At 42.9% G+C, this 25,511-nt stretch overlaps 1 protein-coding gene across 3 annotated transcripts in view; it reads left to right on the forward strand.

Moving 5' to 3' along the window:
- The window catches only part of ABAT (4-aminobutyrate aminotransferase), a 53,297-nt gene that overhangs the window by 23,991 nt on the left and 3,795 nt on the right, over positions 1–25,511 (forward strand). For all 3 annotated transcript variants that reach the window (XM_017808987.1, XM_017808989.1, XM_017808988.1), the window contains exons 3-14: positions 8,709–8,806; positions 9,630–9,659; positions 10,238–10,355; positions 15,486–15,535; positions 18,515–18,595; positions 19,108–19,200; positions 19,566–19,628; positions 20,200–20,263; positions 20,941–21,089; positions 22,597–22,734; positions 24,168–24,335; positions 25,076–25,222. In XM_017808987.1, coding sequence (XP_017664476.1) covers positions 8,709–8,806; positions 9,630–9,659; positions 10,238–10,355; positions 15,486–15,535; positions 18,515–18,595; positions 19,108–19,200; positions 19,566–19,628; positions 20,200–20,263; positions 20,941–21,089; positions 22,597–22,734; positions 24,168–24,335; positions 25,076–25,222 — 1,199 coding nt within the window. The remainder of the gene's footprint in view (positions 1–8,708; positions 8,807–9,629; positions 9,660–10,237; positions 10,356–15,485; positions 15,536–18,514; positions 18,596–19,107; positions 19,201–19,565; positions 19,629–20,199; positions 20,264–20,940; positions 21,090–22,596; positions 22,735–24,167; positions 24,336–25,075; positions 25,223–25,511) is intronic.

Below are 25,511 nucleotides of genomic sequence, written 5' to 3' on the forward strand. Positions count from 1 at the left end.
GCAGTGCCATTTGGACTGATCTTTTTTTGTGTGTGTGGGTACTGAAATGACAGGGTTTGCAAAGGGGCGATGGATATGGAGAGGAGGAGGGAATAGATTGCCTCTTGGTAGAAGTCTTTGTGTCTGCAGGCTGTCATGTTTTTAGTTGTGTGTGCATTAAGCAAATAATCCTGTTCATCTTGAATCTACAGTAAATTTATTGACACAAAGAGGTTTTTTCATCCTTGAGTGTTTCTCTGGTTGGAGAATCTTTTTTACTTAACCATTGCTTGTAGTGTTTTCATTACTCACACCATTCTAATCCCTGCCAAGCAAACTGGAAAAGGGAAAATTAAAATCATTTAAATTGATCAAAATGCAAAAGCTAAGCACAACATATGAAAGTAATATGCAGCTTAACTCTTACCAAAAATATGAAGCCTATAAGTATTTGGAGTCCTTATGCCTTCCTTAAAACTAAGCCTTAATCAGGTATGGCTTTGTTTTCCTTTCCTTATCTGCTTGATAGTTTACCCTCCAAGATAAGGTTCACTAGAATTTGAAGGGTGCAGAACGACAACAGAATGAGTAACCAGCCTAATCTTTTTTTTTACAAAGACTCTTGCATTGTGCTGTCTGTGAGTATCAGCCAGTCAGATCTGGGAGAGGTGGCTGATGATGGAGAAATGCTGATGTACCTTTGCATTACATCTTACCTGAATTGGGTTGTGTTGCTCCTGTCAGCCTGGTGTGCTGCAAGTTGATCAAAACTGGTAGTGTGAATTTAAATATTTATTCCCTTTGTGCCAGCTCAGGTTTTATCAGCTGGGCCACTGTAGCAGGAAAGCTGTTCTGGTTCCATGCTTTGGAGGCAGATGAAGATGCAGTTGGTTGTGGGCAGGTAAGGAAGTACCAAAGCTATGAGGACAGGCTTGGGACTCCAGAGATCTAGTTCAGTCTTCTGTGATTACCCAAAGAGATTGAATTAATCTTTGAATCTTGCACTGGAAAGCATGCCAAAAGGTCAGGCTGCTGCCTGAAGGTAGCATCAGTTTGCATTAGTGCACACCCATGCCCTTCTAGGATGCTGATCTGTTTGCAGCTTCTGCAGCCCCCCAGGCAATCCCCATACTGCTGAGCTGACCTTACCTTTAAAACTTTTCTTTAATATTTAGTCTAAGTTTCAAAACATGGGGAAAAAAATCAAATCTTTACTATTTGTCCTGCCCTCAAAGGACCTGGAGGGTGGAATGTTTATTTTTCTTGGCAGCAGCATTTTACATATTTGACAACTATTACGTCCCCCAAGATCTCATACTGTTCTCTCAGCTGGTCTAAATACTGTTTCAGTCCTTCCTTGTAGGTCCAGTTTTTCTCCTCCAGATTCTCTGCACTCTGCCCTAAGTGGACTAGCACTTGCTGAGGCTGTACCTTGCCTATCTCAGCCTGTTTCCTCTCTCTCTGCAGAGGATAACAGTATTTATCACACAGGTGTGCTGCAGTAAAGTCTGACAGATACTCATATTAGTTATTGACTTGTCCCCAGCACAGTTATCACAAAGAGGCAGGAAAGCCATGAGAAGGATTTATTCTCAGTCCCACTTTTGTCTCCAGTATTAATCCTTGCTAAGACTTTTTACTTTTTTTTTTGTTCAGTCTGTACATTAGGAGCCTCCCTAGGAAATCAGAGAGAACAGCCTGGGTTTGTGTGAGGGTGTGTGGGAGAAGCAGAGAACAGTCCCCTTCCCTGGATTGTAGAGGACAGTTTGAGGTGACCTTCAGCTTCTGCCCTGGGAACTGGCCCTTGATGACTCTGGAGTGCAACCTCCCCTACTGGACTGAGGAACCTTTGCTTCTCTGTCTGACCAAATGCTTTCACAAAAAGCTGAGATATATAAAAATGTTCATATGAAAAACTGTTGTTGGAAGGAGGCTCTACTACAAGTGAGAGTCCAAGTCTGGACCTCAGTTCTGAGTTCCTTGAGTAAATGTGAGGCCTTTGATGTTCCTGTCTAGTTTTCTTGTTCCTTCTGTGCCACAAAGGGTGGCTGTGGAAGTGCTGGCTGTTTTTCCCCCTGGGTGTTCCTTGTGGTTATTCATCTCCAGAGGTGTCCTGATGAGCTCTCATAGCTGTTACTCTGGTCTGTTGTGCTGTGAAAAAGGAAGGATATTATGACTGGTTCAAATCACAGGAACTGCAAGAAGACCAGCAGTTGGATGCTCCTGTAACTCTGCTGAGGAGCTGATTTGGGATTATGCTGTGATGGGGAGGGGGAACTGTTCTTACTCTTTCTTACAGGAGCTTCCAATTCTTTACAGCCTGTGTAGTATTGCATTTTTTTCTTCATTTTTGGAGAACCCTGTTCCAATAAAATCTTCAGTGTGTATGTGGGAGTACTGAAACACAGACAATCTCCTGTGGAAGAGCTTCTGATCTTACAGCGTAAGCACTCTGTAAATAGCAATCTCAGCTTTCACAGTGTTATGCAATAGCAATGCTGGTTTCCCAAACATCTCTAGCTAGCCTGGCCTTTTGCCATTCCCTTTCAAGATCTGTTAGTAACAGATTCTACTTGTAACACCTAAAAGAGGACTCGGGGGAAATCACAGTCCTCCTACTTTTGGCTGTCAGGGCCTCCATGCTCTAAAAATTCTGTCTGGAAGGTGGTTTGACAGACACCGTGGAGGGGAAGTTAAAGGCACGCAAGGGAGAGTGCCTGTCTGCATTTGCACGGGGCAGCAGTGCTATGGCACGTGGAATGTGCCTCCTTGGGGACCCTGCAGAGCTTCCCTCCTACCCCTTCACAGCAGGACACTCACATTTGAGAGATCTGGTGTGCCAGCATGGATTTTCACCTCTCTTCTGTCTTTTCCCTTCTGTTAATTATACCAGTGTAATTCCTGTGCCTCCACCGGAGTTTCTCCCAGGTAATATCCAGTTGTTATACGCTCAGGAACTGTGTTTATGTGAGTATTATTTGTGGTCAAACACATCAGAGGTTTAAGATCTTTCTAGCTCTGCATTGATTGTAAATCTTGTCCTTAGCACAGAGCTGCTGAGAGTGGTGCTCTGTGACTACCAACACCACCAAATTAGCAGGGTGCACTTATATTAATTATGTTGCTATAGCAATGTGGTACTTTGTTAAAATTGCTGAGACACCTGGTGAGGGATGGGGGCAGCATGGGGAAGAAAAGCTGGGAAATGAGCTTTTCTGTCTGCTAGCAAATGAGGACATCCTGTTAGATGAGAAGGAAGGATGTGATAATTTTGCTGATGTTACTCAAGTGTTCAGAAAACGTTGCATAGAGCTTTGAGAAGTCTGAAAGAAGCAAGAAAAGTAGAATTTAGCTTATTGTATCCAACCTCTTTAAATGGCATGGGCAGAAAATTCTCTGCCAGTAGTTCAGCTGATATTTTTCTGATAATTAGGTTCATGAACAGTACCTAAGTGTTTTGACTTTTGCCATGATGAGAAGAGACAGCTTTGTTTACCAGGGAAAAAGGGTGCTGTTCTCCGTCATGTTAGCTAAATGTAATTTAAGAGCTTTCCTCATGCTTCTTCAGAGGACACCTGGTTGGAGCCCATTAGCTCCACACACTTTTAAGATGAGAGCTGAGGTCATGTTGTTTGCTCCTGTTCTTAAAATAATATAACACAAGAAACCTTTTTACTGTGGAAGTTTAATCAGATCTCAGCCAAAAGTCGGTGGATTACCTTCTATTACAAAGTTAATTGTGTTAGTTCACTGAAGGATCAGCCACCAGGGATTCTCAGTTCTTGAAAATACCTTGCTTGGACATAGTAAGAATCTCAGTTTTTATCTGTCCCATCTCTGCTGTCTTTTGGAGAGGTGAAGTGCAGTGATCATGTGCCCTAAATATCAAACTGGAGTAGTCTGAGTTACATACAAGGTATCTTCAGGGTTTCTGTTGCAGGGTAAGTTGATATTAAAAAGTCAAACAGGAAAAATTTGGGCTGAGTTATAAAGTACACTGAGTACCTTCAAGACAGAAATGCCAGCTGAGCAGAGCCCACTGCAGTTTCCCTGGGGATGAAACACTACAGTGAGTGACCTGATTTATTTGCATTTACTTGCATCATTAGGAGGCTTTGAGACTGATGCTTGGGCTGGGGAGAAGCAAGAGAGACAGAGCATGGCCTGAAATCCTGCTCCAGGCAAAACAAAGCAGGTATTGATGCAGCCAGCCATCACTGTGTCCAAGTGCTTGGAAAAGCCTTTGCAGGAGAGCAGGGCCATGTCCCTGAGCTGTGCTGTGTGCAGGGAAGCAAGAGGCAGCACCCGTGTCCTGCTGTTATTCAGGGCCTGGAGGACAAAGCATTGCAGGGGATCCAGAGCAAGGGATGCCAAAACCTGGAGAGCCCTCGTGCAGGGGGTGGCCAGGCTGTGTCTCAGCACATTGGCACCTGACGTTGGTGCCTTTTGAGAGCAGCCTGAGCTCCCAGTTTTGCCTGTAGAATAAGGGCAGGCTGTGAGGCTGTGGTGAAATGGGCTGTCTGAAGGGGAGCAGTGCCGGGGCCATCCCTCTCTGCTGGGTAAGCTGCAGTGTTCAGCTGAGTCCTTAGCTAGTCAGAACTGCTGAGCTTCCTTTCCTTTTGTTCTTAGGAACCTTGGGGCAGGTCCCTGAGCACCAAGAAGCATTAGGCCACAACAGTCTTGGGCCACGTGGCAGTAAGAGAGCTTGTGTTGGGGCTGTTGAGGTGCCCTTAGCTGAGGAAAGCTCTGTGAGTGCTGTCACTTGCACAGACTGAGCTCCATAGGAGCTGGCCAGTTACACATGACAGCTTCTGATCAGGGTCCCAGTTTACTTGAAGAAGAGTAGGACAAGAAAAAAAAGAGTTAAAATAGGGGGAAACAGGGTAACCATGTTCTTGTGTTCTTAAAATTTGAGTTGTTTTGTTTATTTTTAACCAACCCTGTGAACAAGTGTGTATATCTGATAAGTAGTGAAGTGGGCTGTTTCAAATACATCCACTGACCTTGCTAGAGAGTGTGTGAGTTTGTGCCAATCATTTATTATACTTTCAAAGGGAAGAGAACTTCATTAAAAAATAAGAAGTTTGATGATTGACTCTACTTTTGTTTTAGCTTTCGCTATCAAAGACTTTGTTAGTATGTTGAGGTTTTGGTTTTTTGAGGGTTTTGTTCTAGCCTATGTTCTTCATGCTGTACCTGAAGAAAATTAAAACACACCACTTTTCAAAATCCTTTGATGTGGTGACACAGGGCATTTTTGTTTTGTTTATGGCAAGCTGTTCCTTCAGATTCTGGCCACAGTGTTTGCCCGAGCCAGGAGGTGGAACGACGCTTTGGCAAATGTGAGATCAATAAATCAGTACAGCTGCCATTATTCTGGAGCTAATAAAATGAGACACTCTGTGGACTCCTGAAAACAAGTATTGGAAATTAAATTTGTATCAGTGAATCAGCCTAGAAGTCACTTGCCTGTAGAGCCTGATGACATGTCATGTGCTTTAGGAGATAACAAGCAAGTGCAACAAAACCTGCCACCTGTGTTGCTTGGTTTTTAGGTGGATCTGATTCACAGGCTTACTGAAAATGGTTGTGGTTTGGATAAGCTGCTCCTGAAGCCTTTGTTTAAAAAAATAATACCTCACAAATCGACCAACTTTAGTAATTTGATAAAAATTATAATAAATCAACTCTTCTTGGAAGACCTGTATGTTTTAGTTTCACTTGACCAGTTTTTCTGTATAGGAAAACCTGTCTGTTGACAGACACAAACTCTGCCAGTGTGAACAACACTGCACTGCAAAGTGCTGTTCATTTTTGATCACTCATATGTGCCCTTAGCAGATACTTGGTTCAACCTAACCATGCAAAAGAGGCTGTGGCATAAAAGTAGCTAAAAGATGATTGACGATGATGATCTACAAAGCAGGGTGACTGGTTTGGGTCTTTGTTACACAGCCTGTCTGATGGAAGCAACCTCCTCTTGACTTGTGCTGTTAAACAAGTTAGGGCAAGAGTAAAATATACTCCAATTTACTTTGCTGTCATACAGCTCCTTGAATAGATTGTTTTTGTAGGGGAGACTGTGCCCTTTGCAATATCCACAACAAAACTTGCTTAGAGAAATAATCGAGTTTGTGTTTAATGTAGAATCCTCATCTGTTATTCACAGATTGCCCTTCAGGGAAGCGGAAGAGGGGAAATGTCATCCCCCCCTCCCAGGTGATGGCCAGGACTGTTGCCCTGGGCTGTAGAGCCTGGCAGACAGGACCTTCCATGCTTGCAGGAGTGGCTTGGGTGTTTGCAGAAGAGGAATTCTTTAATCGTTGTCCAAACAAGTGCATTTTTTGTGAAAAATCACTTGAAAGAACTTAGCAAGGTGATGTGCTCTGGATGGGGGGACCCTGGGAGGTGAATGGAGGGGATGTGGTGCCACGGGGTTCTCTGGCAGCAGAGCACCAGGCAGGGCTGGGGAGAAGGAGGATGAAGAGGACTGTCTTACATTTGCTCACCTGTCTTACATTTGTAGCTGTGCCAAACGATTCCAAGTGTGCTGCTGGGTTTCCATATGTGTTACTGCTGACTCCCAAAATGTCCTGTATGTTCTGTGCCTCCTGGTGCTTTCCCCTTGGTCATATGAAATAGCACCCAGAGCTTGGGAAAAGGGAGAGAAGAGGACGTAGGAGAAGCTGAAATGTGTGCAGCTGGTTTGCTGTGATCTCCATCAGGGAAGGACTGGGTGCACAAAAGGGTTAGTTTTGTCTCTTTTCCCCTTTTAGATTTCATAGTGTGCCCACTAAACCTGCAGCTCTGTTGGCTATGAATTGTGGAGACCTTGATCTTCTATATGCAGTAGCTTTTCTCCCCCTCAGTGGAGCAGTTGCCATGCAGCCTCCAATTTACATGAATGCTAAACAGAATGACACAAAAATGGTGTTGCTGTAACAAAACCTATTAATAGCTTTGCAGAGAGGCACTGACGCATCCCACATATAAGGACTCGGAATTAAAGCTGAGGAGAATAATCATCTGTGCAGACTAGGTTTTCCCAAGATGAGCAGTGGCTTTAAGTGCTCAGTTAGAGATGCTTTCAGAGGGCTGTGATTTTGCAGGTAGTTTCTCAAAATCAGGCTTGCTTGAGACATCTCAGCTTGGGCTGACGCAGACTGAGGCAAACATCTCGACTCTCTGTGGGAAATTTTGGCTGAAGGGCTGCACTCAGAGCACTGCTGAGCAGTATCACAGGATACCTTCTGTTTTCCTTGATAAATATTGGGTTTATTTGACAACTGTAATTTCCAAACACAAAGCGATTTTAGCACATTTCTGAAGCAGAGCTCTGGCACTGAGAGGTGGTTGTGGATGGAAGTGCAGAGGAGCTGGTGCTGCCTGGGCTCCTGGTGGCAGTGCTGCACCCCAGGGCTTCCCATGTGCCTGGGTGCTGGCCTGCCTTCCCCAGGAGTCTCCATGCCTGGACCTCTGCCAAGTTGGGGTGCATTTTACTGGTTTAGCATCTGGCAGCACTGCCCTGGCACAGCTGGATGCTGGTGAGTGGTGACTGCAGACCCTGCTGCTCTGAGTGCCCCAGGCAAGAGCTGGTGACTTCCAGCAGTGAGCCAGGCTCTGAGCTGCAGCTGGGCTTTCCACCAGTGACAGGGATTGTGAAGGATCCTCATTCAGATTGCACCAGCTTAAAAATGCCTGTCACAGACTAAAATAAGTTATGCCCTCATCTTTTGGGTCCAAATGTTAAGCGTATTAAGGTCAATTTGTTGTTGATATTGTGCTGGGTAGAGGCTTGTAGGTGCTCCATGACAAAAATGTAATTGCCAAGAATGTTGGTTTAGTTCAACACATAGTGCAGAGCAAGGTTATAGTCTCTTGCTGGTCACCTTGGTAGAGCTTTGGAGTCTGTACTTCCTTTTTTGCAAATGTACAATCCCCATATTATCCTGTAATCCCCTTAATGGAATAAGTGCATATTTGAAATATGTGCCTACCAGAGCTATCTCTGTCATATGAATTTTGCCTAAACCCTGCATTTTGGAACAGTTACTTAAGAAGGGGAAGCAGAGCCTGGTTTTGATGAAGCACAGGAGATTTTTGCCTTTTGGTTTCATTAAGGTGTCAAATTTATTAAGGTTGCCCAGTTACACATGTGCATAAACAGCCAGGTCAGAGGCAGGATCAATAGTCACTGATCTGGACTCAGATTTCAGAGCTGCACTGCAAGATGCAGGTTTCATGTGAGACACAAACATTTACCTTTGTGAGACAAATCTTTCCCAGTGTGCTTTGAGCTACTGCAGAACATCACACTGGATTTTTCCTGTGGACTCCATCAGGCTCTTTGGTTGTTACTGGTAGCCAACCAAACCATCTCTATGTGAGAGTGGGGCATTTACAGCAAAGGGTTGCACAAGGCATAATGGGCAGACTCAACAACAGAGATGGAAACGTGCTCTCAGTCCTCCAGTGCTTTACAGCAGGATTTGCCTCTGTTTCTCTAGGGTTGCTTTGTCATTTCCTTTGATATTTTTTTTTAAGCCACCTCACTGGTATTAGTTTTGTTTTAACACTTGTCAAAAATGAGATATTTGGTTCACTTCAGACAGCACAATGTAATTGTCTCATCTGTCAAGTGTTCTCAGTAGGGTAAGGTATGGATATATCTTCTGAGAGGAGAGCACAGAAAATATGGTCTGTTCTCAGGTTTCCATTATTTCTTACAGGACACAGGTATATCAGTCAAGCTGCAGCTAAAATTGATGTGGATTTTGATTATGATGGACCTCTTATGAAGACAGAAGTTCCTGGACCACGATCTAGAGTAAGTTCCCAAAGTATAGTAACTTGGTTTGCTGTTTTTTATTTTGCTGTATCTGACTTCCTAGAAAACAGATTTCATTTCAAACCTTTAATCAGATATGAATAAACATTATTTCATAAGTCTACACCCATTTTCATCAGGAGGCTGAGAATAAAAAGCTCATGAATGAAATGTCCCTCTCTGAGAGACAGATCTGAATCTCAACTGCTAGCTAACTTCCCATATGGAGAAACTAAAAGCAAAAGAGCATCAGTTTGATAAAACATCCCATCAGGCTTGGTCACTTGTGCTCCTGCTGAAATAGAAACTTAGTTGGCTTTTTATGATGTGAAATAAGGCTTTGGTTTTGAAATGAAGGAAGAGTTTCAGTTTGCTGGATGTTGTTTTACTTCTGGCAGAGTCAGTATTTGTGCGTGTGGTGGGGTCTTGGTTTTTGTGGGTTTTTTATTGTTTTTAATAGAAAGGAGCTGTCTTTCTAGAACCAATGTGCCAGTAGCACTTCTGTGTGGCTCTGGCTTCTCTTCTTTTCTGATTTCTCTCTTGTTTTCTCAGTTCAGTTGATCAATATAGAAGAGGCAGCTTTCCCTCTTTGGAGATTTACAGTTAAACTGTGTTTGCAGCCCGTTTAGCTCTGCATGCCACAGTTCATAGTGTTGACTGTAATATTTGCAAGATGCACCATGAAAGTTCCTGTGGCAAGTAGAGTTGCACACAGGACTGCAAGGTTTGCATATGATTTATGGGATCACAAAAAAGAAACATATTCTCCTTCAGTATTTGCTAATTACATACCTGAAACTCTTTGACATTTGCTTTTCTACAGGAATTAATGAAGAAGCTGAACGGCATTCAGGTAATTTGTCAAGTTTTCTGTGTTTTGGGGGGTGTTACTACTGTGATTTCAGACCATACTTTGTATATTTGTACCAAAAAAGAAGGGGAAACACTGACTCTGGGTTTTCACGCTGAGTACATTATGTGTCATATGTTTACACATTTGAATAAAATCTTTTTTAGTATGTTTTGAATACTGCAGAATCATTTTTAGGCATCAGTGATTTTTCTTTCAACATATGTATTTAAACTATATGTATTTAAAGAAAAGCTTTTGAGTTGTTACACGGTAGCCAGTGAAAACAAGGTATATTTGAGCCTGAGTTTAAAAATATTTCAGCCTAAGTACATATTGCCTTCCTAAGAAGAGCATTACCTCAAAATCTGTGCTTCATTTCTGTAGAAGTACAGACTTGCCCTTTTAACAGTCCCTCTTTATAAAAACAGCTGTACAGTTAATTGCCATGCAATGACTATAATGTGTCTTTTTATTCTAGCATTAGGTACTTTTATCAGATTTTGCTCTATAACCATTAGCTGCACCTTCCTACACACTGCTGCTTTTTAAAGCACTAATTGTTTGTTTTCACCCTGAAGAATGCAGAAGCTGTGCACTTCTTTTGCAATTATGAAGAGAGCAGAGGGAACTACCTGGTAGATGTAGATGGCAATCGAATGCTGGATCTCTACTCTCAGATTTCATCCATCCCAATAGGTAGGAGACAGTAGTTGTACCAAAATGTTTTGCTTTCTGAAGAAACTAAAAATTCAATGCTTAAAGCCCACCTGCAGTACACAGTGATGCCTGGGAGAAACTCTAGTATTAATCTTAATTTAAATATGCAAGTTCCACAATTCAGGTTGTCTTTGTTAGCTTGGATTTGTGCACTTTGTGATTCTGTGAAGGTGTGTTACTGTTTTGAACATTAACAAGCATAACTTAAACATTTTCAAACTAAATTTTATGCTCTAGTTAACACTTCTGTCTCAAAATAAGTGATAAAATGGAGTGGGCCATGTGGACTGCAATAGGATAAAACAAGCCCCAACACTGAGCTGTGGTACTGAGGGAAAGCAAAGGCGTCAGCTCAGTTGGGCTGAGGAACCAGACACGAGGCTTGGCAAGTGCTTGGGAAAGTCAGCTGATGTCTCTGTGAAGCATTTCAAGCAGAAGCAAGGCAGAGATGTTAAGCCCCAACTGCAAGGAATAGAGGTTTCAGTAGGAGTTCAGTTCAGTTTGCTTGTTCCTCGTCCATGGTTCCTCTCAGTTGCTTAAAAATACAGTTCTGCAGAGGCAAAAAGAGAAGTTCTGGGTAATTTAAAAGGTAGATGTTGTGCTGTGTGTAGAAACTGTGGTGACTCAAAGTCATCTCTACGGTGCTCCTTTCCTGGAAAACAGGGTTTAGTGGTGTTCAGGTTTTTACCAAATTTTTGGCATCTAAGATCTCGTCACTGCAATGGGTGATCACTTATCCCAGTCTCCTTTGCAGACAATGTTTTTGCTCTCACATACACTCAGTAAATGTTTAATCATTCCAGAAACCTTCAGTGTTTGTTTGTAGCTTATTTCCCTCAACACAAGTTCTGGCTATTTTGTATCTTTTAGAGGCTTCACTGAGGTAACTTTGTCACTTCTCACATGGAAATAGGAGAGAGAGAGAGGAGCACAATGCATGTATGCCAGTGGCATTGGATTTTAGTTTCTAGGAAGGGAGATGCATTTAGTGTTCATGATTTCCTATTCTTCACACAAGAAATGCTGATTTGGAGAAACCAGTGCTCAGTCACGTAGTTGAAGGACAGTGCTTACTCCAAAAGAAAGAAATTAATGTTGCATAGAGAGTGCACTGAGGCTTTCTGACCTTCTGGTGCTTGATGGTGTTAGCATACCTCTTCTAATATAGCTTTGTGTATGAAATATTAAAGTATTAGGGAGGGAATACTTTCTTAATGGGCGGAAATGGGCAGGGGCTTCTACAATTTACTTTCTCTGGTTGACTGAAACTGGTGGCATAGATACAAGACTCCAGAACCTGTAACTGACCCTCAGCTAAGCCATCTAGTTCCTCCTTCACAGTGACAGTGCCTTCCTGAGGACCAGTTGGGTTTTGGTCCTAGGGGACACGTTCCTCAATCCTGAAGTGCTTCACACATCTTCTCAGATAGTGGCACTATCATGTGTAGCAACAAGGAGTAAATGGAAATTTAATACTTACAGCCTGACCTAAATCTAATACACAGCCTTAATTTATATGTTTAAGTTGTACTGAATGACAACACTATCTGAAGCTGCCCTGGTTGCTAATAACATCCCTCTTGGTGACAGAGGTGGGGCCTGGACCAGAAGACCAAACCAAGATCACGAAATGCTTGTTAGTCATCTGTGCTTATCTCTCTGAAAGTAAATCCAATAAAACCTTTTATGAATCTGTCAGGACTCCCCAAGATTTAATAATGATCTGCTGCACTAGAATATATTTATCAGCAGAGGTTGAGAGGTAATAAGTGTCTGTCTGGAGAGATAAGAATTAAAGTATAAAAAAGCCTCTAGGCAAAGATGCTCTGGGCTGTTTCTTGCTGAAAAACAAAAATTAAAACAGCTTTTTACCACACGTTTTTGGGCAGTTGTAGCACAGCATAGTCTTTTAAACCTGTAGCTAATCTATCTAATAGTTAGAAACCCCATGGAGCCAAATGCAGGACATGTTTACCATCCTGGAATAGCAAATGAAACAATGTGGTTTTCAGTGCTGGGAAGGTCTGTTTTGTCTGGGGAGACGCAGAGAGGTGCAGTTTGATATTATTGACAGCAGCCTTCTGCTCAGTTCAAATGGTTCTTTGGGCTCTCTCCATCTCATTATTTTAGCAGCCTCTAGTTTTTTTTTTCCTTTTGCAGACAGGCACATTCATGAGCCTGGAGGACGTGTACATTCCTGTCACACTGATCCAGACACGGCAAGAGTGATGGAGCAGGTGCCCTTCTCTTAGAGACAGCTCAGTCACTTCTGAGAGTGGATTCATCAAGCTTAAAAGCCTTGTGCTGGTGATGGCAATGAAACAAGTTATTGCCTGTTTGCCATCCCAGCCCAGAGCTGTTTGACTTGTCTAGTTATATAATGGGTTTTTAACCCTTTAGTTCTCCCTGGCGTTAGTTTATGACTGTGAACCAGTTCAGTATCTTTCCACACTCCTACTCTTTCAGCAGCAGTTGGACTTTAAGGATTCTCCCTTCTTTCAGTGGGTTCTGTTTGAGGAGGCACAAGTGGAATAGGGAGTATTAGGAGGAATTCCAGGCCACTCAGCCTGAAGTGAACGGGAGAGAGATCCTGTGTGGGTGAGAAAGGGTAAGTCATGGGTAACAGAAGCCTTGAGTTTGTGTTACATACAAAGATCTTCACATATTGCAACGCCAGCAACAGGATCACATGTTCCTACATGCAATACCACAGTTGACAGTCAAGCTTCCTAAGCAGTGGCAGCTATTTACAGCAAACTTCTGTAAGGTTTGGGGATTTCTGAAACACTAGGTCTACTCTCAGAGGTGCTCCCAGTGGTAGCCACAGCTACAGCTCTCAGGGACACAACTTTCAGCTGTGCCATCCCCTCTAGCCAAACAACAACTCTTCCCATGACAGCAGATGCCATGCAGATTTAGTTGTTGGTGTCCCAAATAACAGCTTTTATTATCTTCATAATAATTTTAACAGATTTAGCAGCATGGCATGCAGCTAAAAACAATCTGGATATTTCCTTGTTTTCAGCTGAAATATTCAAAACTGAATTTATAATTGATTTGCTAGTGCAGTAGCCTAATGCTCCATTGCTCAGATGGGGTAATCAGGGCTGTTGCCATTCCACTGGAATGAGGATTCAGAGGCATGATAAGCTTTGGTATCAAAATTAGAGCAGTCTGACTTCTTGAGCAGTAGGGAAGATGAAGTTTCCAACTGTTTCTTCAAGAATATTTAAAATATAATGTGATTCTCTGGCACTGGCATTTCATACATTAGAAATCAGGCTTAAAATGAAATTTTCTGGGCTCCTTTGAAGGTTTGGTTTGGGTTTTTTTGCATCAGATAAATTGGTTTTACTTGTAAGCAAGCGAGTTATCCCATAGAATATCAGTGGTTATAAATTAAGCACCTTTGTTGTGTTAAAACTGAAGCAATCTTAGTATCTTAGTTTCTGAGTAAAAAGGACAAATTGTGACATCTTCTTCCTTTCTGTTTTCCCTACTTTGACAAACTTTTATTTGGACAAAAAAAGCTGGTCCTGAGAGAAAGTGAAAAGTGCAGAATCTCCTTCTTTAGCAGGAGAGAGCAATTTATCAAACAGGTTGTTTTTGGTGATGCACAGTGGAGATATGTAAATCTGTGACTGAGAAGGAAAGATTTCCAGACAGGTGCCTTGGAATAACTAATGGGATGTGGCAGGTTAGGGATCCAGGTGCTTATTAGTCTGTGAGGTTTAAGTGTCTGTGCAGGCAGCCCTTTCCTCCTGGTAGGATGGAGATGATCATGCAAGATCATGGAAGAATGTGCACCTCCAAGCCTGCAAATAGATGTGAGTGTTTTTATCCATGGGGACCTGGATAATGGTGAGGCTGATGTGTGCACACCTCAAACCCAGGTGGGCAGTGCCTTGGATGGAGAGTGCTCAGAGAGTGTTGCAGAGGAGAATGGTGACAAGTGACATCCCAGAGCCACAGACATCAAAAAGTGCTGTCAAGCCATTGTAAAAATCCTGCTGGAATTCCAGGTTTTCTGTGTGCTGGGTCTGCCACAACACGTGCTCACTGCACACCTGAGCAGTGAAAGCAGCCCTGGGAGCTGCCCTGCACCCTGGGGGACAAAGAGCCCGTGCTGGTGGTTTGTTAGAGCTTTAGAATGCACAGAAATGACCATTCCTGAGGGAGCTTTCTCTGGGAAATCAGTAAAGATGTGAATTTTTTTGTTTGTTTGTTTATTTCTTATGGTCAGCTGTGAAAGGTGGGAACTGCATGGAAGAAAGCATGAAGGGAGGAATATATGTTTCCAAGTTAATTTTACAGTGAGGAAAAGTCCAACCAGTTAAAAAGCATGGGGAGGGAGGCAAAGCTCTGTTGTGCCAGGAATAATCAGTGTGACACTCAAGGAGGGTGACAATTGCTGTGAGACCACAAGTGAATGGACACAGCCACTGTGAATGGACACGGTGCACAAGAGGCTTCCCTCGTGGTCAGTGTCAGGAGCTCTTTCTGGCTTTGTGCAGTGGTCACTCCTCAGCAAGAGCCCCCAGCAGGTCAGGGTGACAGGGATCAAGAGTTGTAGCAGCTGCTTTGGGGTGGAGAAACTGGGAATGCTTCCACAACACAGGTAAATGGTGACTGTCAGAACAGTGACTGGTGGGCTGCACAGGCAGAAAGTGATCTCAGCTCCTCATTGAGAAAAAGAAGTTCAGACACTGCACTGTAGAGTAACCAAAAACACGTGGGAAACCTCAAAAGGAGAGTGAGCAAGCAGTTAGTAAAATCAGTCCTGCAGTACTTGGTAAAAACTATGATGCTTCCACCAGGCTTTATCAGGGAAAAGATCATTGTTTCATTTATTTTTGCATTGATTTTTAACATTCAGTACTAAAATATGTTTTGATTTTGCCTGACACAAAATTTGTACCAAAGTTCCACATAATAAAAGAGGCTTGTTCTACTTCAAAAGAAATGCTATTATTAGTAGTTAAAAAATAAGCAAGTTGCACAGAAACAGTCAAGCATTAAGTTAAGGTTATTTCTCTAGGTTAAGCTTTGCATTAGTTTATTGAAACCAGGTAGAAATAACTATTTGCTTTCTTTGTTCTTTTTAATTAGGTTACAGCCATCCCTCTCTGATAAAGCTTTTACAGCAGCCACAGAACCTGGTAAGTGAATTAAAAGATTAAGTACTTGCAGGAGTCCTCTCCCTCGTTGTTGTGGGCTTTCTCATTTTTTCTTAAACTGATAGTGAACGCTAATGATTCAGTTTAATATATGATAGGATCTGCTTGCTGTGTTGCTCACTAGATGAAAAGGGCTTGGTTGTGTTTAAGGAAACACCAAAACCTCTGGGAAGCTTTACAAGAAGTAAACATTTGGGTGATGCAAGCACCTGATATGTTTGCAGCCAGTTTTAAACCACAGTTCAAACATAGTGTTTCCAATTAACAATTTTAGGAATGTTCCAAGTGAAGATTTTTGAGCCTGAAACAAGCACAAGACTTTGAGAGGAAATATAACATTTTGAATGGGGTGCCCTCCATCTGGAATGCTGTGGGAAGTTTAGTTTCTTTTTGAAGGGTGGGGATAGTGACTGGTCTCCATCTCTTAAGTACACTCCAGCAGATTGTGAATGCTGAGCCAGCACGGCAAAGACGTGCAGACATTTGAGTTCCCTGAGCTGATTTGCTTTTCTGGTTTGCTCATTTCTTAAGGATGAGAAATTGTGCCTCCCCCAGAACTAAAATACTTCAAGTTTAAAAAACAACAACAACAAAAAAAACCCAAACCAAACCAACCAACAAACAAACAAACAAAAAAAACAACCACAAAAAAGCCCAAAACAAACGAATTAAAAAAACAACCAAAAAAACCCCACCAAAACACACCAAACCACCAGGCCTAGAAATGCTGGAGTTATCAAAGGCAGATCTGGATCTTTCAGAAGGACTAATATTTCTAAATGCTTAGTGTTAACTCATAAAAAATATTTCTGGGAATAATATCTTCATTATAATGCAACAGTCAGTGAAGTCAGATCTAAAAAACAAACAAAACAAAAAAGAATAAACAAATTAAAAAAAAAACAACTCGGAACCAACAAAAACTCCAAACCCAAGAAGTCCTGTTGTCTGGTGGCAGTTGGTGATTTGCCCACTGGGGAAGGGCAGGTAAGAAGCTGCCAGCTCTAAGCCTGTGGTAAAAGGAACTCCTCTGAAGTGGCACAACCAGGACCCCTCTCTCCCATGTACAAGCCCCAGAGCTGCCCTTGGTACCCGTTCTGATTTCTGAGACCCGCCTGGCTCAGTGGAGAGGGTGGCAGGGAGCCAGGGAGCCTGTGCCTGGCTGCACTCGGGATCTCTGGCAGGCTCTGCCTGGGCTGGGTGTGGGCAGGATGTCAGGTTTGCAGTGCCAAGAGCACTGAGAAGAGCAGAGCTTGTGCCAATCTCACTGCAGACAGTGTGTGCTGGGGCTGACTGCAGGTAACACTCCAGCTTTGTGGGGAAAGAACTGCTCTGAGTGATACACACCGAGGGAGGGCCGTGGCTAATGCTGCTGATGGGATCAGTGTTTTCCTGGAGGGACTTGGTTTGGTTTGTCTGCAATGCTCCATGTACCCTCTTTACAGCCATCTCTAAAGAACAGAATATGCATCTGTTTGTTCGAGCCCGCAGCAGCTTGATGTCAATGTTCTGTTTTTCTCCGTTTTGAGTATCTCATTAACTACAAAAAAAGAAAAATGCACTTTTCTGCTTAATGGCGAATGTTGTCAATTGACTGTGACAGCCCATAATCAAATTCACAACAAACTCACAGTCTTGTATCTCTAACTTCATTTGAAAATGTCCTTCTAAACTGAGACAAAAATCAAGTAAGATTTCTCACAGCTCCTAAACAGAAACTTTGTGTTGTTCTGTCAGTAACATCCTTGCTTAGGTTTTCTTTTAAGATGCAGTCTGTTGAAACAATGTTTTGGAAGTAACAAATGAACAAATTACAAAGTCGTAGCTCATACACTGTTACATCTTGTGTGATACTTGGTTTTCTCTAAGAATCGTGATGAAATGTCCTTACAGGTACAGTGTGACCACTTCCACCTCTTGCTGTGGTTCACACGTCTGAACAAACAAGTTCTTATATTGAAGGATGCCAATAAATGTGCAAGTTTGAGCTGCACTGAAAATATGAGTGTTGTGGAGGAATCAGTCTGTCCCCTCTGGAGACCCATTAAGAATTAAGCCATCAAAGCCGAGCCTCTAATGTCAGCAATTCCTTCTTCAATAAGAAAAACAACAAATAAAAAGAAGAGCAAATAATGTTGCTCTTGCAGTTGGCAAAATTATTGAGCTTGTCCTTTTCTCAGCAAATTTAATTTAAAATAAAAAGTAGCACGGTATGAATCAAATAAGATTACCTACAAAGACAAAGAGCAGCGACAAATCGATTTTAATCCATGACATTTAATTGAAATTAATTGCATAAATGTGACTTTCATCTCCATTAGTGAACTGGGGAGACTGAAGGGATTTTTCCAGAGCTGCTCCTTAGAAACCCCTGTGTGGGCAGCAGGCTCAGCTTTCCCACCAGCTGCTGTTCACTGACACCAAAATTACCTTTCCCAAAGGTCTGAATCCTGATTTGGCCAGTTCACAGGACATTGAAGTTGGAAGGAACTCGGGTGGTCTCTTGCCCCCAAATCCCACTGCAGTAGTATCTGGAGGATGTTTTATAACCACAGTGTTCCAAAATGGTCTGTCTTGTAGCTCAGTAAGGATGAAAATGCTGCTATCCTAATTGAATTTAGCTACTTGAACTGAAGGCAAGTAATAAAGGTTTTAAAGCATATTTCCTGTGTGTAGCGAAAATTGAGACTGAGCAACTAAAGTGGCAATATTGAAGAGGAAATGTCAGTATGAGTTAGTAAGCACCTTTCCCAAGGTGTCCTGCAAGAAAAGAGTAGTAAGAATTAGACAGAAAAACATATTCTAAGGTGTAAGTATTAGTCCCTGGTTTAAAACTCCATGTGCCGTGATACAAATTTCTGCCAGGTATTTGTAATTACAATGAACTGTCACTGCTTTGATATCAACATATTTTTCATGTGCTAGAAGAACCTAACAATTCCTCTTCCTTTGTCTTTTTAGAGCACTTTCATCAACAGACCTGCCCTAGGGATTTTACCTCCAGAGAACTTTACAGAAAAACTGAAGGAGTCTTTGCTATCAGTAAGTCTGAGACAGCAGTGATCAGTTACCATGTTCTGTGTTCAGGGATGTGAGCACGTTCAAGGGATGTTATGGATTTTAACAGGGAACATTACAGATTAGCTGTTCATTCATCTGCCTTCCCACTGTGAGGAATGAGGTCAAACCTTTTTCCCTGACTTGACAACTGAGTGTGAGAACGTGGCATGTCAGCCCTGCGCAGATGCAGCTTCTTATTTCTGAGTTCAAGAACTGATGAGAAGACACATTTTCACTTACCTCCATTCCCTGTGCTTTCATAAGAGAGAGTGGGATAAGTGGCTTCTGTGTCTTGATTTCAATTTGAAGATCCTTGGCACTGAAGCTGAATCAATCCCTCTCATCTGCAGTTAAAATTGTCTTTCCTCTCCCTGGGCATGGTTGGTCTCCCACTGCACTGAAGTTCATGATGTTAAGGGCTAATCACTATTATTATCACTTTGCACTATATCTGTGCTCCATTTTTTGGAGTAATTTTCTCTCTTGCTTGACAGGTGGCTCCCAAGGGCCTGTCACAGGTAATGACCATGTCTTGTGGATCCTGCTCCAATGAAAATGCCTTTAAAGCAATATTCATGTGGTACAGGGTGAGTAAAATATTAAGATGTTTTTGTAGGTTTAGTTGTAAAAATGAGTATTTATTTATCATCAGAACTGCTACTGTAAAACTAAGTAAGGCTTGGAGGTTGTCTTGCTTATGATGTTCCTTATATTCAACCTAGTATAAAATCTTTATTAAAAAGTGTTCATCTAGCTGTCACTTTGTATTGACACAACTTTAGAAATTAAAAGGAAAATGCAGATTGCAGTCAGTATGTAAAAGCCACAGCCAGTGTCTTCATTGGCTCCAATCTGGAATACCAGGATTACTGACTTGTGGTTTAGCCATAAATGCATTGGTTACAACTAACTACAGGAAAACTCCTGTTGGGTTGTTTGGGTTTTTTTGCAGAACAAGGAGAGGGGCCATAATAATGTCACAAAAGAAGAACTGGAATCTTGCATGATTAACCAGGTAACATTTGTTCTTTACCACACCTACAGATGTACCGTTGGCTCAGGCTTGCAAGGGAAGATTGGGAGGAAAAATTGGCTTTGCTGTATGTGAGGTGGAATTAGAGTTTTGTAAATTTAGGAAACTGTGAAATACAAACTGCTCCCAACAAATATCAGTGAGCCATCAGGAATGCAGGGGGAGGGGGTGTCCAGCATGGGGCAGCCCCAGCCTCTCCTCACTGAGCTCCCACAGCCCCGATGCCACCCCCAGGCACATCCACGTGCTCCTGGTTTGTGCAAAAAGGGGCTGAGTGTGCTGGATGCTCAGCCTTGTGTGAGCTCACATGTGCAGGGATAAAATTCCAAGGACTCATCAGTATTAATGAGGGGGTTTGGGAGCTCGGGCAACCTTTATGGGGTGAGCAGTATATTTGTAACAATTTGTGGTGCCCGATGGCTGAGGAGGAGCTGGGTCAGGGTGCACTGAGGGGCTGCAGCTCAGGCTTGGCCATCCCGTGGTGCTGTGGCCTGGGGGTGTGTTAAGGGGGGTGTGAGCCCCTCTGTGACCCCCTTGTGTGCTCTCCTTGCAGCCCCCTGGCTGCCCTGACTACGCCATGCTCTCCTTCATGGGCGGCTTCCACGGCAGGACCATGGGTAAGCTGTGCCTTGTCCCTCCTCAGCCCCTGCACTGACCCTCAGCTCACTGTGCCTGTGGAAAAGGGGGATTCCCTCAGACACATAGGACTGGAGGAAAAGCTGTAGGTTCGTTAAGCTTTGCCCTGGAAGCCCCACCAATACTGAAACAGAATATTTGAGTGACAGTAGGAATCTATTTTATTTTTTTTTTAAATTATTTTCAAAAGGTCTCTTATTGTCATTCGGAATCCAGAGTTTCCTGCCTGTACTCATGAAAATCTAACTCCTGGGGAAAAATCACCACAATATACAAACATGATGTTACTCACTTTTACCATTTTATATCAGCTCAATCCCTCTTCAGAGCATGTTACCCAAGAGTGCTGTGTCTGTGAGCTTTGTGAGCAGTTGTCTTTGGACAGGTGAAACCCAGCTCATCTGAGCAACCTGTTCAGACTGACAGAGGTTCTCCTGTTCTTCTGGAACAGTGCATGGGAAACTGATGCTTACAAGCTAGAGCAATCCACTTAGACCTGACTAAATCCAATTGCCCATTATTTCAGAATATAAAGCAAAAAGAGCAATTAAGGTAATTCTACTGTCATGCTGTCAGGCAATTTTTCACCTCTTGGTAGCTTTTTTCCTTTATTTTTCTTAGACAGGTATTATTTTGATTTTTGCTTCTCTGGATTTAGGTTGCTTAGCTACAACTCACTCTAAAGCAATTCACAAACTGGACATTCCCTCACTGGACTGGCCTATTGCTCCATTTCCAAGGCTAAAGTATCCCCTGGAAGATTTTGTGAAAGAGAATCAACAGGAAGAAGCCCGTTGTTTAGAGGAGGTAAAAAATTCACTGGCAGCTTTCTGTTGTTTTTGATTTGAAATAATGAATAGTGTTGGTAGGATTAGTGCCTTTCACTAAAAGAATGTTTTCAGGGGTTGGAACAGCCCGTGATTAAAGCAGCATTCAGTGTTGTTTACAGTCCATTTGTCCTGCCTGGCAGGAGAGAAGCCAGCTGGGGCTGCACGAGTGACACCCTGGTGAAATCCCACACGCAGGACAAGTTCCTTGTATCCCAGTGAACTTGTCTGCCAGGCCTTGCCAAGGGGCCGTGGACTAAGGGATAACACAGCATGGATAACCCTCTCTGCAAAGAGAACCTCTAACAGGATTTCAGGCTTCTCAGCTTTTCCCTGGCAGGTTCTGGTGTGAAGTTCTGATCCTCCCTGTGGCTGCAGGGAGTGAGCGGGCAGGGACACAGTGCCTTCCCCAGCCTGGGAGAAGGGAAAGCTGGGCAGAACAGAGTTTAAGGGAGGAGAACCATCTCCAGGTACCAGAAGCACAGGATTCCCTGTTGAGATCCAGAATCTCCGGCTTCCAAGGGCTCAGTCTTGAGAGGTGGCAGAGGGGAGCAAGGAACTGAACTGGTGCAGAGTGTGGAGAGTCACAGCCAGTGGCAGGGAGGGCTGTGCAGGGATCCAAGAGACCACTTATCCACTTATCCAAACCTGCCTCAGTTCAGAAAAACAGAAAGCATAGCAGATGGCTTTCCTGGGGTTGCTCCATGACAGCTTTAAAAAAAAAAAACCAAACCAAACAAAAACCAAGCCAAACAAAAAACAAACCAAACCAAAACCAAACAAAAGAAACAACAAACCCCAAACAAACAAAGAAAAAAGCACAACAGAAAAATCACCAAAGGCCGAATGCTCTCCTACCAAGTCTGTGGCTTGGCCCCCTTTGGAAACCATTGCTTTTCACAGCCTGCACGGGCTGTGGGCCCTGAAAGCTGTGAGGTGTATTTCAAGTACAAATACATCACTAAATGCAGCAACTGGCACGACAAGGTTAATGAGAATTCTCTCTAATTCCCTTATCAGCAACAGGATTTCTGCACTATTTCATCCGATTAATTTTAATGTATCTGAAGCGGGTGACTGGAAGAAGTAAATTTTCCAGATGACCTTCTGTAATACATCAGCAGAGTTTTGGGTTCTGACACAAAATCTGTCTCCTTCCCTGTTGCTCAGGTGCAACAACAGCAGTGGCACAGCTGCCCACCACACTGCCAGCTGAACCTGGCTACTGCTTCCACACCACTGTAGATAAATGTGCAACTAGTTACAGTGTGTTTAGGACATGATTTAAACTTAAGTGTTATTCAGGAACAAGAGGGCTGTGTTAAATCCCGGAGGAACTACTTGTTAATTGCTTGTGCCTCCTGACACCTTCAGAGCCAGGAATGTCTTGGAAAAGTTGAAGCTCTGTTGCTGAGACTGAATTCTTGCTGGGAGGAAATGTGTGAATGTCCTGGAAGGAGAATGTATCATAAATGTTTGATTTACAGGTGGAAGACCTGATTGTAAAGTACAGGAAAAAGAAGAAGATTGTGGCTGGAATCATTGTAGAACCAATACAGTCGGAGGGTGGGGACAATCATGCTTCAGATGACTTCTTCAGAAAGCTACGAGATATTGCCAGAAAGGTAATAAAACATTTCATTGGTCATTCAGTAGTAGCTGAACACGCAAATACTTTTGGGTGTCTCCAGAGGCATTCCCCCTGCCCCAGGGACTTTGGGAGCTTCACAGGCCTCCCTAGGAGCAGTCAGGGTAGTTATGTACTTGTAGCCAGATACAAGCAGCCCCTGGTCTCTTCCATTTGATGCACATCTAATGGTTTCCTTAGTCCAATAAATTACCTTCTAATTTTGAGGTGAGAGAGAAATTACTTTGATTAATTAACTATGAACTTTGCAGCAGTGTTCTTTAAATGATAATGCCAGATTGTTGAGAAGGTTCAATGTCTGAAGAGGAGGGTTTGGAAAAGGGTAAATTTTTAATTACAAGCTTGTTTTTAACTGCAAAAAAAGCTGAAACACAACTTGAGTCCAACCATAGTGCTGATATTACAAGAAAAAAATGAAAAGGACAGATTTCTTGATACTTGGAATGTGAATTTACCTGTTTAGAAGTGATGGCCCTCAGGAAGACCTATTCCATGCTTTTTTTTCACCCTCAAAACATCTGGGTGCTTTTAGAGAAGAGCAGAAGTGACATTTGGAAAATTCTGTTCTGCCATGAGAAAAAGCAGCTTTTCCCATTATCATAGAATCATTTAGGTTGGAAAAGACCTCTGAGGTCAATGAGTCCAACCATTAACCGAGCACTGCCAAATTCACCACTAAACCATGTCCCCAGGTGCCACATCTACACATCTTTTAAATCCCTCCAGGGATGGGCACTCCACCATTGCTAACAGCTGCTCATGCAAGGGTGACATGGTAAGTAATGTAAAATGGAAAGGGTTGCCTTATCTGAAATGAGGTGCTGCCAGAAGTACTTACCAATTGTTTTTAATTGCAATATCATGATATAACTTATCTCTCTGTCCCAAAGTTTTAACAAAGTAGTCTTCCATGTATAATCCCCATGTTGTCAGCTGGCGTGAGCAGCTCTTTCAGCAGACTTGTCTGAAAAGGCAGCTCTTCAGGCCCCCAGGCTGAACAGCTCATGCTGCTAGTATTGCCTTTGTGCCACAAATGACAGAACTCAGATTGGGGGCAGAAACTTCTTATTTAAAACAAAGCTTCTAGAAATGACACTGCTTCCCTCGGGGGTTTTGAAAATGCCACCTGTGCTCCTCCTGGATGTTTTCAGGTGCCCTTTAGACATGTTCAAGACTATATAAAAACATGTCCTTTGTGAGTTTGGGTAGAAAATAAGATTCTAGTGCCTTTCTGAAAAAAACAGGTGAATTTTGAATTGTGAAATCTGTCTCACGGTGAGTGGCATTGGTGGAGGGGAGATTAGAACAGTGAAGGGAGGGGAAGGAGGGATGTTGCTTGTATTTCTCTGTTCACTAAGGCAGGTATTTCTGTTTTGTAACATTCCCTGCTCCTCCCCTCTCTCCCCACAGCATGGCTGTGCCTTCCTGGTGGATGAGGTGCAGACGGGAGGTGGCTGCACAGGAAAATTCTGGGCGCACGAACACTGGGGCCTGGATGACCCAGCTGATGTGGTAACGTTCAGTAAGAAGATGATGACAGGAGGATTTTTCCACAAAGAGGAGTTCAGGCCAAATGCTGTAAGATTTTCAATGAAACAAAGTCTGTGCTGGTTGGTGACCCACTGAGGAGTGACTGCAACCTCCATGGAAGGGACAAGGTTTCCTTCTGCAATGCAGGTTCAGCTGGATGGAGCTGCTGTTTCACAAATACTTGCTGTGTGCTCACACAACAGCTGTCATCATCAGTTCTTCACTTGTATTCCAGTTGTTGTCAGTCACCAAGGTCATAAAGCTGGTGGGGGGAGTGGAGGACAGGGTTTAGCCTCATGGAACTAAACTTCAGTACAAAACCCAACCTCAAACTGACACCTTTTCCTGCAGGGCAACTTGAGACCTTCAGAACTTGTATGTCAGCATTGCAGATTCTGTCAGCAAGATTTCCTCTTCACATTAATGACATTATAGATGCAATAAATGAAAAAAAAAAATTAAAATTAAGGAGGACAACATAAAGCTTGATGTAAAACCCATATACATAATGCTGAATTCCGTGTCCTCTATAGCTGTGCTTCAATGAGATGTCAGAGCAGCAAGACAGAGTGCACTAAATGTGAAGCATGAAGTAGTCACCTCGTGTTTCAGCTCAGCAGGGCAGTGGGATTTTGTTCTTACAACAAAAAAAGGGAGGCTTGGTGAGATTAGTGCATGCCTTTTCATACACCAGATGTCTGCACTGCCAGTGTGATGCCTTGCTTTTCTTTATTATAGTGATTTGCCTGTTAACATGTTCCACAACTCTCTTCCCACCCTTTCCCAAGCCCTACCGGATCTTCAATACCTGGCTTGGAGATCCATCCAAGAACCTTATGCTTGCTGAAGTCATCAAGGTTATTAAAACAGAAGACCTTCTAAACAATGCAACCCACGCCGGGAAAGCACTGCTGACTGGGCTGCTGGATTTGCAGGTAAACATCTGGAAGGATTGTAAATAAGAAAAATAAATTTGCTGATGGGGCAGGATCTGACCTCATCCTGTTTAAACACTTGGACTGAGAAACTCCAGCTGGGGACTAAACCATAATCACAGCTTGCTGGTTTAGGTACTTAAATGCAAGTTGAATAACTGTGCATTTTGGGTTGAAGTAAACTTTCTTTTACTGACTTAAGAATGTTGGGTTTATACAGCTTAATCCAAAATAGAGGGTGACCCCCAAAATATCTGAGTGTATGAACTGCAGATAGTTAAATGGCTTT

This window comes from Lepidothrix coronata, unplaced genomic scaffold (assembly GCF_001604755.1).
Source record: "Lepidothrix coronata isolate B3197 unplaced genomic scaffold, Lepidothrix_coronata-1.0 Scaffold24, whole genome shotgun sequence".
Classification (NCBI taxonomy): Eukaryota; Metazoa; Chordata; class Aves; order Passeriformes; family Pipridae; genus Lepidothrix; species Lepidothrix coronata.